Source organism: Spermophilus citellus (genome assembly GCF_964194105.1).
Source record: "Spermophilus citellus genome assembly, chromosome: 1".
Classification (NCBI taxonomy): Eukaryota; Metazoa; Chordata; class Mammalia; order Rodentia; family Sciuridae; genus Spermophilus; species Spermophilus citellus.
The window spans coordinates 46,607,990-46,623,423 of NC_138182.1; the positions used below are offsets into that span (position 1 = coordinate 46,607,990).

The window sequence follows — 15,434 nt, forward strand, 5'->3', positions numbered from 1 at the left end:
TTAAGTATGCAAAGTGTAAAAGAGCTTTCAACAGGACATTTTCTAAGTGTAATTTTGATAAAAGTAAATGAACTTTTAAAAACTATCAATCCTCTTAATTTCCTTGTTATTATATAATAAAACATGGTTCACCTGCCTTATACTTAAAAGGGAATGTTTTAAAGATAAAATCTTTTAGGAGAAGGTTACACATTTAGACATATCCTGATAAAATCACTCAAAACTTTAAATTCTATAGTAAGGAAAATCACCGAATGTCTTCATGATATCTTATAATTATTTCAATATTTTTGTCTTCCTTTTGGGTTCCCCTTTATTTAACCTTTACTCTCTTTAACCTTTACTGCTCTTTAAAAATAATTTTGAACTTAATATTGTTTTCTTTATTTCCAGAGTAATGTCATCCTCTTATTAGATACCACTGGCCAGGTCCTTCGTCGTCTCATCCTTCCTTTAGAAGAGGTAGCATCTAAGAAATCTTCCTGGTGGAGCAAGGAGGAAGAAGTAAGGAATGTCAGATCTCTGTTGGGCAGATTGCCAACAATTTTCTGTAGCTTTCTCACCATGAAAATGCAAGCTTGCGCATTCCTTTTGGTGCTTAAAAAAAAAACAACTATAATGCACAAGAGAGACCTCTTGTTACATCTGTGGATTTTAACATCTAATATATAGAGATATGATATAATATATAAAGATAAACCTATAAATAAATATCAGTAGCTTCTTTTGGTATACGTTATACTGAGTTGAAGATTTCCAGGACTAACTAAGAATAATAAAAGAACATTATGAACTGTTTGATTATGATATTAATAACAAATTCTTCATCATTTAACCTATTTTTCAGTTATGTAGTTCTTTTTTAGGTTTATATGATAAAACTATGAGTAGAATTCCTAATTGTCTCACCAGATAAATAAATGTTTCAGTTTATTAACCAAATTGAATAAATGAACACTGAAGGCCAACCCAAGAGAATTGATTCTGATATAAAATAAGGTTTATCCAGTACTGTATAAGACAGCATACTTAGGTCTTAATAGACCATGAGAAAAAAGAGATTTTTTAAAAATGCTACTAAGTATTTCTGACGTGTTTATGTTATAATGTAAATTCCACAGTTAATCACCAAATAGCATGTTTATTTCAAATAGTACTTGACAGTATTTAAAAAAAATATTCTATGGAGGTTTAGGTGCATAGGCCACAATAAATTTTGAAGTATAGTTTAATCCATGTTATTGTAAAAGTCTTGAAGTGATTATATATCTTCTCTGAGAGTTATGTATTCTTTCTACACAATGAAGAAATTTATTTAAGGGGAAGCAGCTAAAGAAATGTGACTACATCTGAAACATTTAATATTTTGTTTTGTCTTTAGGAAACTTATAAAATGTGTAAAGAATTTTCACACAAAAACTGGCTAGTATTCTACAAAGTAAAAGGGTAAGCTCTTTATTGAATAAGACAAACTGGGTTACTTATTTTATTAATCCTGTTTCCTGTTTTAATTATACTTGTTTAGTACAAAACTAATATAACCAAATTATAAATGTTTTAGTGTGAAAGTAACTATGCCCACGTTTGTAGAACACTGAGAAAGATAGAAAAAAAGAGCACTAAAAATTTCATAATGCAACACTACTAATATGGCAGCTGTCACTTTCCATTATTTCTTCTCCTTCACATCCTGACAGTTTAGAATTTGTTTATGTGTTTTCTCAATTAACATTTTCTGTTATTACTTAGTGCATAATATATCATGAAATGATTATGCCGGTCACTCAACTTATCCTTATCATTCCTTTTAGACACGGTTTTCTTTTCCTTTTTTAGGAACAGATTGACTGTGCTGGATGTTTTGGAAGGGCGAGCTCATACCATCTCACTTCCCATCAACCTTGAGAGAGTTTTCCTTGTAGCAGAGGACAAATGGCTTCTGGTGGAAAGTGAAACAAATCAGTGGGTGAATCTGTATTGTGTAGCATCTTGTGCAATATGCCATAGCTTAACCTTATTTATCAATTATCCAAAACCCTTACTCCATCTTCCTTTTATCTCTTTTAACAACTTCTGTATCTGGCACCATCTCTATTGGTGAAAAGTTATAAGAAGAGAGAGGAGAAAATTAAAATAAATATCACTTCTCAGAGTGTGACACTGAAATTAACAGCAAAAATAATAACTTTTACATATGATCCATATTGATTTCAAATTTTTTTATTTGCACATTGAGAACTCACAGTGTTCTAGCCAAGCAGTAGGTATTTCAAAGTAGATTTTCAGTTTATTCTCCCTTCTAAGAGCCCTAGACTCTATCCTAGAGCTATTGCCTTTTTGTAACTTCCCAGAATTCATACCTTAGAAGTTTCTTCTTTTCATCTTTTGTCCTCTTATTTGGTTATGGTTGTTTGTTTGTGTTGCCTTCCCCCATTGGGACTGTATATTTTTTGATCAAAGGCAGTGTATGGCACTTGGTTTATAAAGAATTCACAGTAAATTTCAAGTCCCCTTCCCTTATGACTACATCCATTGGCTAAGTGAAGAGTTCTGTCCTTCTGATGACAAGCAAAAGTGGCTCACTACAAACAGTTTCTGGCTATTCATGCATCCACATTTTAGACAGCTTAAAAATAAATCCGTCAAGAAGATTATAATGATGAGGACTTCTGACCCTTAGCTGGTCACAAAGTCAGAGTTCATGCTCTCACTTTCTGCCTGACCAGACAGACATATTAATAGAGGGCTCCAAGATTATAAGGGTGTGCCCTGTTAGCATTGCTTTCCTTTAATAGCCCTTTATCTTATAGAAAGCCTTGAATGTTTGATTTGCCTTCATCACTGCATTGTCATTGGGTACTATTCTTTATAATGGTGTTAATAGTTTTGAGAATTTATTTTTTAAATTCATGATGAAATGTTGAAACAGTAAATTATACTCAACTATTTTTTAAAAGGCTTTTGGAGCAAACAACTAGTTTTTCTTGGTTTGCCCTAATGATTTCTCGAAAAAGAAGCGTTACACTTAAGTTGAATGTCTTATTTGTTTACAGAAAATATCTTTTAACTAAGCCTGCACACACTGAATCTGAGAACAGTGGGGTTTGCCAGTTGTATATGTTGAAAGAGGAGCTGCCTAGCACAGGGTTTGGAATTACACAAGGTAAATACTATGTTGTCTGTGTTTATGGCTGTGTGGGTACATGCTTATTCACAAACTATTCTCTAGATTCATTGAAGAACAATAACATCAAGATTATGTGATATTTACACCAAAAGAAAGAAAAAGTAATTACTACCCTGGAAATAGGAATAATCTGCTTTCAAAGTATTATAAGGAAGCCCACTCTTTTAAGTCTTGTCCTTGAAATTTTTAAACTGTCAAATAAGAATTTTCACTTACATTTAGGTTCCAAGACTAATTTAGCATAGCATCTTTTCTGTTTTCCACAGGCCATCAGAATTTCTATTTAATTCATCACAGTGTATGGCAGTGTATGGCACTTGGTTTATAAAGAATGCACAGTAAATTTCAAGTCCCCTTCCCTTATGACTACATCCATTGGCTAAGTTTGGGGAAGTGAACAGTACTTATGAAAACATCTAAAACTTTACTATTGCCAATACTGGGTTGGGTCAGTTTTGCATCTTTTCTGTGGGGAGCTATTAATGATGATATTTATTACTAATAAAATTCTGAATTCCATAAATACTTGGAATCACTTTGGGAAGAAGCTTTGATTATAAAAACAGTTTTCTCAGCAAAAGCTCATGAATGCAATTTAGAATGTTTTCTATTTTTTACTATGTTTTTCTGTTTGAGTTGTTGAGAATGAATCTTGCAAAAATTTAATTCCTAGAGCATTTTAGGGTTCAATAGTGCCTAATGTGTGTCTGACATTTTCAGAAATGGTGGTCAGCATACCTCATAAAATTTCAAGTGATCAACTGTCATCTGAAAATCTGAGTTCAGCTGTAGGACAAAAGATTGCCTCTCCCAACCGAATTTTCTCAGATGAGAACAATTATGCTGCCATAGTGGTTGGCTTCCCAGATCTCATGGTGAGCACCAATGTTTTACATTATTGTATAATTACTTCTCTGCAATTTGATGTAAAATCTGTAAGCCTATTTAAGAGACAATTAAAATGTAATAGCTTTCTGGTAAACATTTTAAATCAAGTTTGCATTTGAAATCAGTAAAGAATATGTTTTACTGTATACCAATCAAATTGTAATGCAATGATCTAGTTTAGTAAGAAACGAGTATCTTCATATGTAGGAGTTCATATGACACATTTAACATTTAACCTATTGAAGATGATTTTTTTAATCATGTCATCTTAATGTGTGTTCATGGACTCTACCAGGAGGAACAATTTGAGACTAATAAAGTATGCCTTCTAGAAATTTTTCAGGTTAAATTTGGGTGTCATTACTATAGATTAAATTTTTTAACTCATATTTACTTCCCATTGAGTTTTATTCCGAATTATCATATCTCTGCAGAAGCCTGCTAATAATGTAATGGGTAATGGTCTTAATTTATTTTTCTCCTAGATGGGACTTTATGCTGTTATCTATCTTTATTGCTAAAAGAAAGGCTATTTGTAACTGAGTTCAGGTGAAACTGGGCACCATCTTCCCCTAGTGGAAATGTGGGGAAATGAAATATAAAGGTTATTTTAGTACAAGTTTCTGTATACTAACCTTAGATGTAATTCCATGGTTTTGAGTAAACATTTCATTTTAATAATTTCCTTTGTAGCTTTTAGATCAGACAATATAATCATTTAAAGATGAAAGTATTAGCTGTACTTAGTAATACACCAATCTCACATGCCTCTAAATTTTAATGTAATTAATAAATTGTGAGTACTTGAGGATATAAGACACTTGAAATATAAAACCCAATGGATAATACATGGCTTAGGACTTGCTGTATGCCTTCCTAATTATCAAGTAAAAAGCATTTGCTATTATGTTATCTAACTCAAAATGAAATATATTGTTGAAAAACAGTGCCTACAGCAGCCTGATCAAATAAAAGAGGTGTGTTTAATATGCTATGAGTAGGAAAAAAAAAACTTGAATTTTTTGTGAAAGTGGAACTATTTAAAACAAATTGATCTTATCACTGTTTTTTGATTAATGAAATTAGTATAGAAATATAATATCACCATAAAAGGTTAGAAAGTAAAAACTGAGTAAAATAAACTATTAACCCTATAGAAGTCTTTTACCTTGCAAGAGTCACCTTGTTAAAATAAAAGCTATATCCTTAATATTTAGTATTAAACACACCACCAGTGAATATTTGTTAATGAAAGAGTTAACTAGGCAGCCTTTCAGACTTTTATGGTAACAGTCATATTTTCTTTGGGCCCATCTGTAGTAATAAGGCACTGTATGTTTCTAAGCCTTTTCATATATAATAGTTAACTTTTTTTTAGTACTAGAAATTGAACTTGGGGGCACTTTACCACTGAGCTACACCCCTAGCACTTTTTATATTTTATTTTGAGACAGGATCTCACTAGCTGCCCAGGGTGGCCCCAAACTTATTGCAATCCTCTGCCTCAGCCTCCTTAGTAGCTGGGATTACAGACATACACCATGAGACCTGGCATAATAGTTTTTTTTTTAAAAAAATAACAATTCTGTGGATACAGAAACAGAAACAGAGATGTTCTATTGCCCCAGGTCACAAGGCTTACAACTAAGAGCCTTAAGATTTGATCTCAAGTATGACTGAACCCTTAACTCATACCCTTTCTTTTCAAACTTTTTTTTTTGGGGGGGTGGGTAACTAGGGATTTAACCCAGAGGCATTTACCACTTAGCTACAGCTCTAGTCCTTTTTATTTTTTATTTTGAGACAGAGTCTCATTTGCTAAGGGCCTAAGTTTCTGAGGCTGATCCTCCTGTCTCAGCCTCCTGAGTCATTGGGATTATAGGTATGCATCACTACACACAGCTAACCCATATACTTTCTTTTATACCATACTGCCTTTCTGCTTTTTTATGTGAATTTCTTTAGATTCTTCATAAAACTATCAACAAAGGAGTATGACACCCCTTACTATTTCTTAATAAAACTATCAGAGGCGACAGATTATTAAAAATTTGTATAATTCTCTTAACCTAATACCAAATAGTTATATAAACCTATAGCAAATATCATCTTCAATAGTGCTAAGATAATTAAGATCTTTAACACTGTTAAGATAATAAAAAGATAATCTACAGGCTAGGAAACTACATTTCTAACAAAGGACTTATACCTAGGATCTATAAGATTCTTAAAGCTCAAAAGTAAGAAAACAACCCAATTTTTAAGATGGGCAAACAGTGAACTAAAAATGAAATATAAAATAAAATATAGAAAGTGCTAGGGGTGTAGCTCATTGGTAAAGAGCCCCCAAGTTCAATTCCCAGTACCTTGTTAAATTAAGGTCAGAGCCTAAGTGGGGTAAGAAGGGCATTCATGGCAGGGAAGGGGTAACTACTGGTGATGGGCATCAAGTCTGAGCTTATAAAGAGGCAGCTTGATGTGAGAAATGGGATCCCAAGTAAGATGAGGAAAGTGCCCATGCATTAGTCTAACCCAGTGTGGGCTTTGGGGATGAAGCAAAGAGAGCAGGGCTCTGTCCATAGGGTAAGGTTAGTGGTAGAGATGGGTCATTTATAATGGATTTGAAGAAGAAAATAAATATATTAAGGATGTTATAATAAAGATAATGAACTATGTTAAGGATAATTAAAATATATTAAGGATAATAAAAATTGGTTTCTCACTTTTGGAGAAGGCAATAGTGAAAGGAAGAAATCTGGAATGAACCCTGTAGCTATTGGATTGTAATTGGATATGTTTGTATGAACTCAATTTTCAATGTATTTAGGTAGATATAGAAAAATATTAAAGGCAAGTGTGGGGGAAAAGTGGACAAAAGATTTGAACAACATTTAGTTACAGAGGATATAGAGATGGCAAATAAGTCCAAGAAAAGATCTTCAACATCATTAGTTATTAGTGAAATGCAAATTGAAACCCTGGTAAGATACTATTAGAATGGCTAAAATAAAAAATACTGACAAGAATACAGAGTAAATACAGTCCATATATTTTATGAATATGGAAGAACAAACAATAACAAAGACATCACTGAAGAAAAATGTGAAGAAAAAGCAACCAAAGTTACTTTACCTACTAAATTTCAAGCCTGCATATAAATTTGTAGGAACTAAGACCATGTCTTCTTGGCCTAGAGGTAGAAAAATATGCAGTAGAATAGAATGCAGCCTCCATAAACAGAGGCATGCATACATTGAACTCTGTTTTATGAAAACATTTGTAGATCATTGGACAAAAGTTAGTGGTATTTGGGCAAATATCTGTTCAGATAAGAATAGACAGACATGTGTCCCTGCCTCACAACATGCACAAAAATTAATTCCTTATGGGTTAAAGATTTAATTCAAAAGACAACACCTTAACCTTTTAAGAGAAAATATAGGAAAATACAGTTATTATCTTTTGGAAGGATAAATATACATGGTAAAATTTTAAAATAAACCAAAGGAAAAAAATAATAAGAAATTCCAGGAGAATTAAATATAGGTGTACCAGAGACGTGTGATTGGATAGGGATACTCCAAGGGTTTAAAAATACCAGTTATGTTCTTTTCTTATCTTTATACTAGATATATAGTTTTATATTATATTATGTTTGAGCTAACTATACTGCCATATTCCCTCTTTTTAGTTGTAATTTATTTCAAAATAAAAATTTAATATATATTTCATTCTTGTCTGGAAATTATGGTTTTTGGTAAAGCAGCCCTCTCCTTTACCAAATTCAAAAAAGATAATTTGATTTTCTTATTCCTGTCAGACAGGTTCACCACTGGTGTATACTTAAAGGAATATATTGTAAAAGTTATGGTGAATGGTACTTTAATTTTCTGTTCTTCCTTTCCCTTCCTCCTTCCCTCCCTTCCTTCTTTCTTTCCTTCCTTTCTTCCTTCCTTTTTCAGTCACCCAGTGAAGTTTATTCTTGGAAGAGGCCATCATCTTTGCATAAACCCAGTGTCACTGATACAGCATTTTATGGAGGAAAGAAGAAGAAGGGGGCTCCAAGACAGAGAAATTGTCTGACTCTTTTAGATACTAATCAGGTAGTCAGGATTTTGCCCCCAGGAGAAGTCCCTCTAAAAGATGTCTACCCAAAAGGTAAGAAGTTATCACTATCTGATTTGGTAGGGGATATTTAGTTTATGATTATTATTTCATATTTTATAAGTAGCTAAAAAGAGCTATGTGGGTTTTGTGTGTGTGTGTGTGTGTGTTTGTTTGTTTGTTTTTGTTTGTAGGTGGGGCTGGGAGGAAGGTGCTGGTTGTGATTTTTGGTACTGAGAATTGAGCTATATCCCCTTTTTATTTTTTATTTTGAGACAATGTGTCATCAAGTTTCTAAGGCTGACCTGAAACTTACACTCCTTCTGCCTCAGCCTTTTTAGTAACTGGTGTAAAATTACAGGTGTGTACACCATGCCCAGTGGGCTTTGTGTATTTTGAAACCGCTCACTAATCTTTACACAGTGTATGGTTGTATGCACTGCTGTTAGAGCTCATCAACATTCACATTACAATCTGTAAAGTGACTTTACCTAGAACATGTTTTTCAAGAGCCTTTTAAAATGATTAGGATTTAGGCATAGAGAGTCCTGAGACCAAAGGCCCATAGCTTAGCATGAGACCAGTTCACTCATCAGTGCTCTCCATGTCAACTTGTGTTTTTTACTACACAGTATATCTAAGTACAGTGCTGACCACTTCTTCTATAAATTCACCTGATCTCTAGAACCCTATCCTGTTGTCATCTTGCTCTTTGATTTATGTGTGAGGAAATTCTGACACAGTGAAATAAAATTACTGGCCCAGGATTACCCACCAATAGCCAGCAGAACTCAGATTTATCCCAAGCTCTTCCAATTCCAGATTTAGAGTTATTTGTATAGAACCACACTGGCATTCATCAGAATAGGTAATTATAAAAAATTAAACATTAAATCATTGAGTATTATTATTTGCACTGTGGTAGTACAAATGTGTTTATGCTGTGTTTATGTTCATTCTATTGGTGTGGACTTCACAAGTATAATGCTAAAATGTATGATAATAATAATCTATTAGTGGATTTGAAAAGTCTTGGTTAAATGATAATATTTAATTCCTTCCCATCTGAAATTCAAGGAAAATAAATCCCTAGTTCCCTAAACAGTCTTCCTGTGATAGAAGAGGCAGATGAATAAATTGACAATTACAGCACTATGTCATCAGTGCTATGATAAGAATATTCACAAGGCAATATACAAACACACAAAAAAGAAGCTTTTAGCTGAGACTGCTGATTAGGAGGTGACTCTTGAAGGATGAGGGGGAATTAATTGAATGGGAATTGTTCAACAAAAAGGGAGGCCTGCGTGAAAGGTACAGGATCTTGACAAAGCACTCCAGGAATGACACTATGATTTATACCAGAACTTAGCACACCTTTATCTACCCAGAAACCTGGGGCTCCACTTGATGGCTTTTCTCCCTCATTCTCTACATCAAATCCATCATCAATCATAATGTACTTTTGATACTTCCTTCCTGATATTATCAAGTTCTGTTACCAACATCTAGTGCACCACCACTGGAGTAATGCCAGGGCCTCTTCTACTCTTTTCCTTTCCTACTTATTCTCTACATATCAGATGACTGACTTTCTAATGTATACGTTTGTTCTTAGTAAGGTCCAATTTATATATAGTCAAATTTTACCCTTTCTACTGTATAGTTCTGTGAGTTTTGCAAACACAAATGTTTGTATAACTCATCATCCAACTGATAAAGAAGAGAAGTATCCTCACCCCAAAAACCTTCCCATGTCACTTACAGCCAACTGGTCTATCTACCCCCAACCCATCACTGATCTAACTTCTGTCCTTATAGATTTTCTTTTACTAGAATATCATTAATGATATCATACAGTATATTGTCTTTTGAGTCTTGCTGCTTTCACTTAATAAAATGTATTTGAGAATCATTTGTTTTGTGCATGCCAGTAGTTTGTTCCTTTTAATTGCCAAGTGGTAGTTTATTATATAGATATACCACAGTTTGCCTATCTGTTCACAAATTTGTATGTATGTATGTGTATATAATTTTTTAAAGTAATTAATAAGACAACTATGAACATTTGAGCCTAGATTTTTAAGTGATTTTTAGGTTTTTACTTTACTTGTGTAAGTCCTAGGAATGATACTTCTACATTCTATGATAAAATTGCCGAAACTGTTTTCCCAAATGGCAGTTCATTCCTATCAGCAATGAATGAGAGTTATAGTTGCTCTGCATCTTCGCCAATACTTGGCATTGTCAGATTTTTCACTGTTTTAACAGGTTATAGTAATTTAATTTGCATTTTCTATAGCACCTAATGATATTGAACATCTGTTCACATGTATCTTCTTCAGTGAAATGTCTCTTTGCTTCTTTTGCCCATTTCTAATTGGGGTATTCATTTTCTTATTAATGACTTTTGAGTGCTCTTTATATATTCTAAATACAAATCCAGTGTCAGATTATTTGTATTTTTCATACATTTTTTCCCTATTTGAATAAAAGGCAAATCTCCTATGTTTTCCTCTAGAAGCTTTATAGTTTTAGATTTATGATCCATTTTGAATTAATTTTTTTATAAAACAGTGCAAGAGGCAAACATAGAAGCCCAAGAACTAGGCCTAGTTGGAAAGAGGATTCTGAAGAGCCTGAGTAGAGCTTGATCAAGGAAAGAATCTTTGTCATTACCATACTGAGAGCTCTACCTTTATTTCCACTGCTTTACACAATACAGTTTTTTCCTCTATTGTTTGTCAATGTACATTTAGGTTTATTCCCCCAATTTTTTGGTCATTATAAAGAGTAGTGCTGTGAATATTCTAGCAACTAACTCTCTCCTTATACGAATGTTGAGAGTCTGTAATGGGTCTATCTAGGAGTGGAATTACAAAATTGTTATTCCCGCAGCATAAAAAAAAGTCACTGGAAAATATCATAGTGAGAAACTCTAAAAGCCTTTTTATTATGGCACACATCACTCTTTTAATCCATGAATAAATAGAAGAGTATTAAACCTAGTGGTTAACAGATGTACATCAAATTATATTTCTAAAAGGAGTGAATTTTTAAGTATAATTTCACCTTCCCTTTGAAAATCTTCTTGGTTGTTTCACCTGACAGTCTTTATACCTCCTTCTAACTTTGGCACTGTGCATATATCCTGTCCTCACTGTTCATGGGAATTATGTGATAAACATTGCAGCAATGACTTCCCTTTAATGGTTTGTGGACTAATCCCTAAATACAGTTTATACCCATCTTTAAAATCCACCTGGATTATAAGTGTAATGGAAATATATTGAGCCTTCATCCTCTCTACAGTGTGGAAACATTTTAAATGGACAAGGACTTGGCTCAGTTTGGAGGGAAACCTGGCCACAGTTTTCATTTCCTTAATTCAATCTTATATTCTGTTCAAAGATAGCCATAAGACTATTTTTGTAAATACTCTTGCTTTCTGAGCTGATTTATTTTCAAATCAGTAGACATTAAAATTTTGATTATTTTACCACCACTGCCACCATGCTTAATATTTCCCTGAAGTGCTCTGTAGCCACAAATTCCCTTTCTTATACCTGGAAGTATATTTTTAGTACCAGGAGTAAAATTTTTTGCTTTCTTCTTGAAACAGCAGATACAGCCATTTATTGCATTTTCTCACCTTCTGTGTTGTGGAATTAATCTACCCAGGGAAAGTAAAGAAAGATGTAGAAAAAATATTTTTAAATAAGTTGGCTTACAATGCTTTCACAAGCAACCTGAAAGTGCTGATGGCAGCAGCTCAACTTAATTCTACTTACTATATTTTTTTTAAAAAATGCCTTTTAAATGCTATACCCAAATGTTTAAGTTGGTTTGCTAAGCAGCTCTAGTCATCCCAACAGTTTCAATAACTGGTTATTTTTGGCAAAGAACCCTGGTCTATAAATAATTCAACCTACTTCAGCTAGGTTCTAGCAGCAGGAATTGTCAAAATCGACATATGGTGTAAAGCTTTATCCAAGATTGACCTTATATCCTAGGCAGTACAATGCAAATGGTGCGTGATTTATGCTAAGCATGTTCATTTTATACAAACGGCTGTCTGGGTACAGCCACTGCAGCTGGGTGGTCAAATTGCATAGTAACACTCTTTGCTTAGCCTTCCTTCCCCTGTACATTTCCTTCTCTTCCTCCTGAACCTTTTGCCCTCTGGGCCCTCCTCTTGCCTACCTCTTCAGTTCATACCTGGCCTCAGAGTTATAATTCCCACTCTGGAATCTTTTCAGAGTCCCCCAGGGCCCACCTCTTTATGCTGTGAGCTCTTTAAAGGTGGCATCTCCTTCTTCTCTATCTTCTCTATATCCTCAGATACAAAGTAAGCTCAAACACATCTGTTGAATAAATAAGAGATATGTTGAGTTGTTCAGATAACCTGAGGAAAAACTCCTTCAACTGCAATCATGAAATAAAATGCCAGATTTATTCCTCTCCTCTCCTCTCCTCTCCTCTCCTCTCCTCTCCTCTCCTCTCCTCTCCTCTCCCCTCCCCTCCCCTCCCCTCCCCTCCCCTCTTCTATTCTCTTCTCTCTCTCTCTCTCTCTCTCTCTTTCCTGCATTCCATTAATTTAGTGTGGACATCTCATTGTTATGTGAAGTTGTAATAAAATATAGGTAGGTAGATAGAATGATAGATGATTGATAGGTAGACAGACAAAAATGGACAAAAATCTTAAAAGTTTTGTAGTAGGGTAAGTTTTATCTTGTTTTTAAGATATCCTAGTGTCCAAGGTTTTATAAAAGGGCTATTTTACAAATAGCCATTGTCCTAGAGCCAGCTCAGGTAGGAGATGTGTGCAGTGATTGGCAGAGCAAGATGGGTTTCAAACCATCACTGTACAGCTAAATCACCTCAAGTCAGTCCTATAGTGATATTAGCTCTATAGAACTCAGCTTCTTCCTCATTCAAATAGGAATCATGAGTCTTGCCTATAAAGACAAAGTAGAATTAGTGACACACACTAATGACAGGTAGTGCTTTGAGGGAGGCAGAGGTATTTGGAGCTGTGGAATAGACGTCAGAAAGCCATGGAATTTTCTGGGAGAGCAATCCCAAAATTTCAGTTACAGGCCCTAGCCGCCATATCTTTGTCTTTTCCTACCCCAAACTTTGTATACTCTTCATGATCCAAAGTCCTTACTTCCCTGCCCCATCCTCATCTCACCTTCTATTTTGCAGAACCCTAATAATGACAGATACTATATGCTGAGCTACTACTAATTAGATGCTTTGCATTTATTCATTTCATCTCATCCTCAAAATAATGCTTATGATGCACGGATGCTATTATTATCTCTATTTTACAAATGAGAAAGCAGACCCCAAAGATGTAGATATTTTTACCAACAGCTAGGAAGTATTACAGCCAGAACTGCTCACCAGATCAGTCTGATTGCAAAACAGATACTAAATTCTACCACTTTATACTGTCTCCTGTTAGGCATTGTTGTGACTTCCTAAGAAGGGAAACAGAATTCAAATGATTAAATATTTTTTAAATAACTATGCTAAAAAATCGACCATATTGGAATGCTATCAAAGATCATGAAGAAAAGGACAGGGTATTTTTTCTGACAGTAAATCACTACCTACTATGCTTCTACTTGACAATCTTTGTGTTTCTCCATAATTTTAAGTCTAGCTTTGAGAGCTGGACTTGCCCAGTACCTTTTCAAGTAGGTCCCACAGTTCTTTTGTAGGATAGTGGTAACTTCATTCTGCTTTTATCAACAATCAAGCATTCTTGGGGTCATGCTTTGGTATCAGGCAGTCATTAATACTTGTTTCATGTCGTGACTTGTTTGCAGGTGTTACACCCCCACAGACAGCTGGTTATATAGAAGTCACTGATCTGCACTCAAAAAAACTTCGATATATCCCTATTCCCAGGTAACCCATTGCACCTTTGTTCTTAGCTTGATATGTCATAAAAATGAGTGAACTATTTTTTGCTTCCTTAAATGAAAGCTTTCCCTCCTGTTCCCACTTAACAGTTGGTTTGTATCTTACCTTTCTTCTGCATGTTTTACTGGTATGTTTATTTTTGTTTTGGAAAAATATTCAAATATTTGGAACATTTTACGTAGGTATAAGTCTAACACGCTTCTAGCCTTTGTTCTCTTTTGTTTGATCCGTTCTAATGCTCAGTTTTTTCTAAACCAGAAATAGCATTGTTAGTATTGCAAAAATGTTAATACTTATTAACTTTATGTATTAGTTTTCTGAAGGAAATGCATTCAAAATGTTGAAGGAATTTAAACAGCATTTATTTAATATTGTTTCTAAGTATATTACTGTGTGCAGTTATGAAGGCCACACAGTAGCCAAAGGATTCCCAGAGATTTAGAATGAAACTGATTACCATTCACTGCTTTTATTATTGACCAGTCATTGAAGTGAAGCCTTTAAACTAGCTAGGCTCAGGATACAGAAAGAGTAATTACTTGTCTCTGCCCTGAAGAACATTGGTATCCTCACCTGTAGCCTTTTCTGAGCATATCCATGCCTTGTCTCTCTCTTGAGCTAATAAGCTTGCAACTGTTTGTTCTATGTAGCCTAGGTTGCTCATTTTTTCCTTTCTTGACTGCCACCATCTCTGCCACCAAAGCCTGATTCCTCTTATCTTTCTACTCTACTTTGATCTAGATAAGATTGACTCCCCTCCTGTGCTTTCCCATATGCAACTGAGCTCTAACAGAGGGTAAAACCTTGCCTGAAATCTCAGAGGACCCTGGAGACCCACTAATATCAGAGGAAGGACAGGAACAGTGGAATCTCACAATCACCCAAAACATCACCAGGCGTCCTTTCTTTCTCCTCTTCTAACCCACAGAAAAAAATAGCTCAGTATGACAATACAAAATAACTCGGCAATAACAATTGCATTTCTTAGGACCCTTTAATCAGATTCAAAACATATACAACATAAAATCATTATTCAAAGAAATAGATTTACTTGTTTCAACATATGTGATTTCTTGCAACATGTTAATGTGTTGGTTTAATGGAAAATGACTTTTAGACATTTGAAGAAATTCCTTATTCCACCTTAGTTGTATGCTTATCTAGTCCATTTAACAAAAACAAGTAATATACTTTTAAAAATCATTTTAAAGCACTGATAATTTTTTCCAATACTTCTCTGACTTTCTCCCTCAAGAGCTTTTTATTTTGGTGTTTTTTAATTTTCTGTTTGAGCTACATGTTCTACCTACAATGAGAAGAA

At 34.2% G+C, this 15,434-nt stretch overlaps 1 protein-coding gene across 1 annotated transcript in view; it reads left to right on the forward strand.

The window, feature by feature from the left end:
- The window catches only part of VWA8 (von Willebrand factor A domain containing 8), a 425,268-nt gene that overhangs the window by 273,870 nt on the left and 135,964 nt on the right, over positions 1-15,434 (forward strand). Inside the window, exons 30-36 of the mRNA XM_081281141.1 lie at positions 394-504; positions 1,382-1,446; positions 1,837-1,962; positions 3,054-3,163; positions 3,908-4,062; positions 8,038-8,233; positions 14,017-14,098. Coding sequence (XP_081137267.1) covers positions 394-504; positions 1,382-1,446; positions 1,837-1,962; positions 3,054-3,163; positions 3,908-4,062; positions 8,038-8,233; positions 14,017-14,098 — 845 coding nt within the window. The remainder of the gene's footprint in view (positions 1-393; positions 505-1,381; positions 1,447-1,836; positions 1,963-3,053; positions 3,164-3,907; positions 4,063-8,037; positions 8,234-14,016; positions 14,099-15,434) is intronic.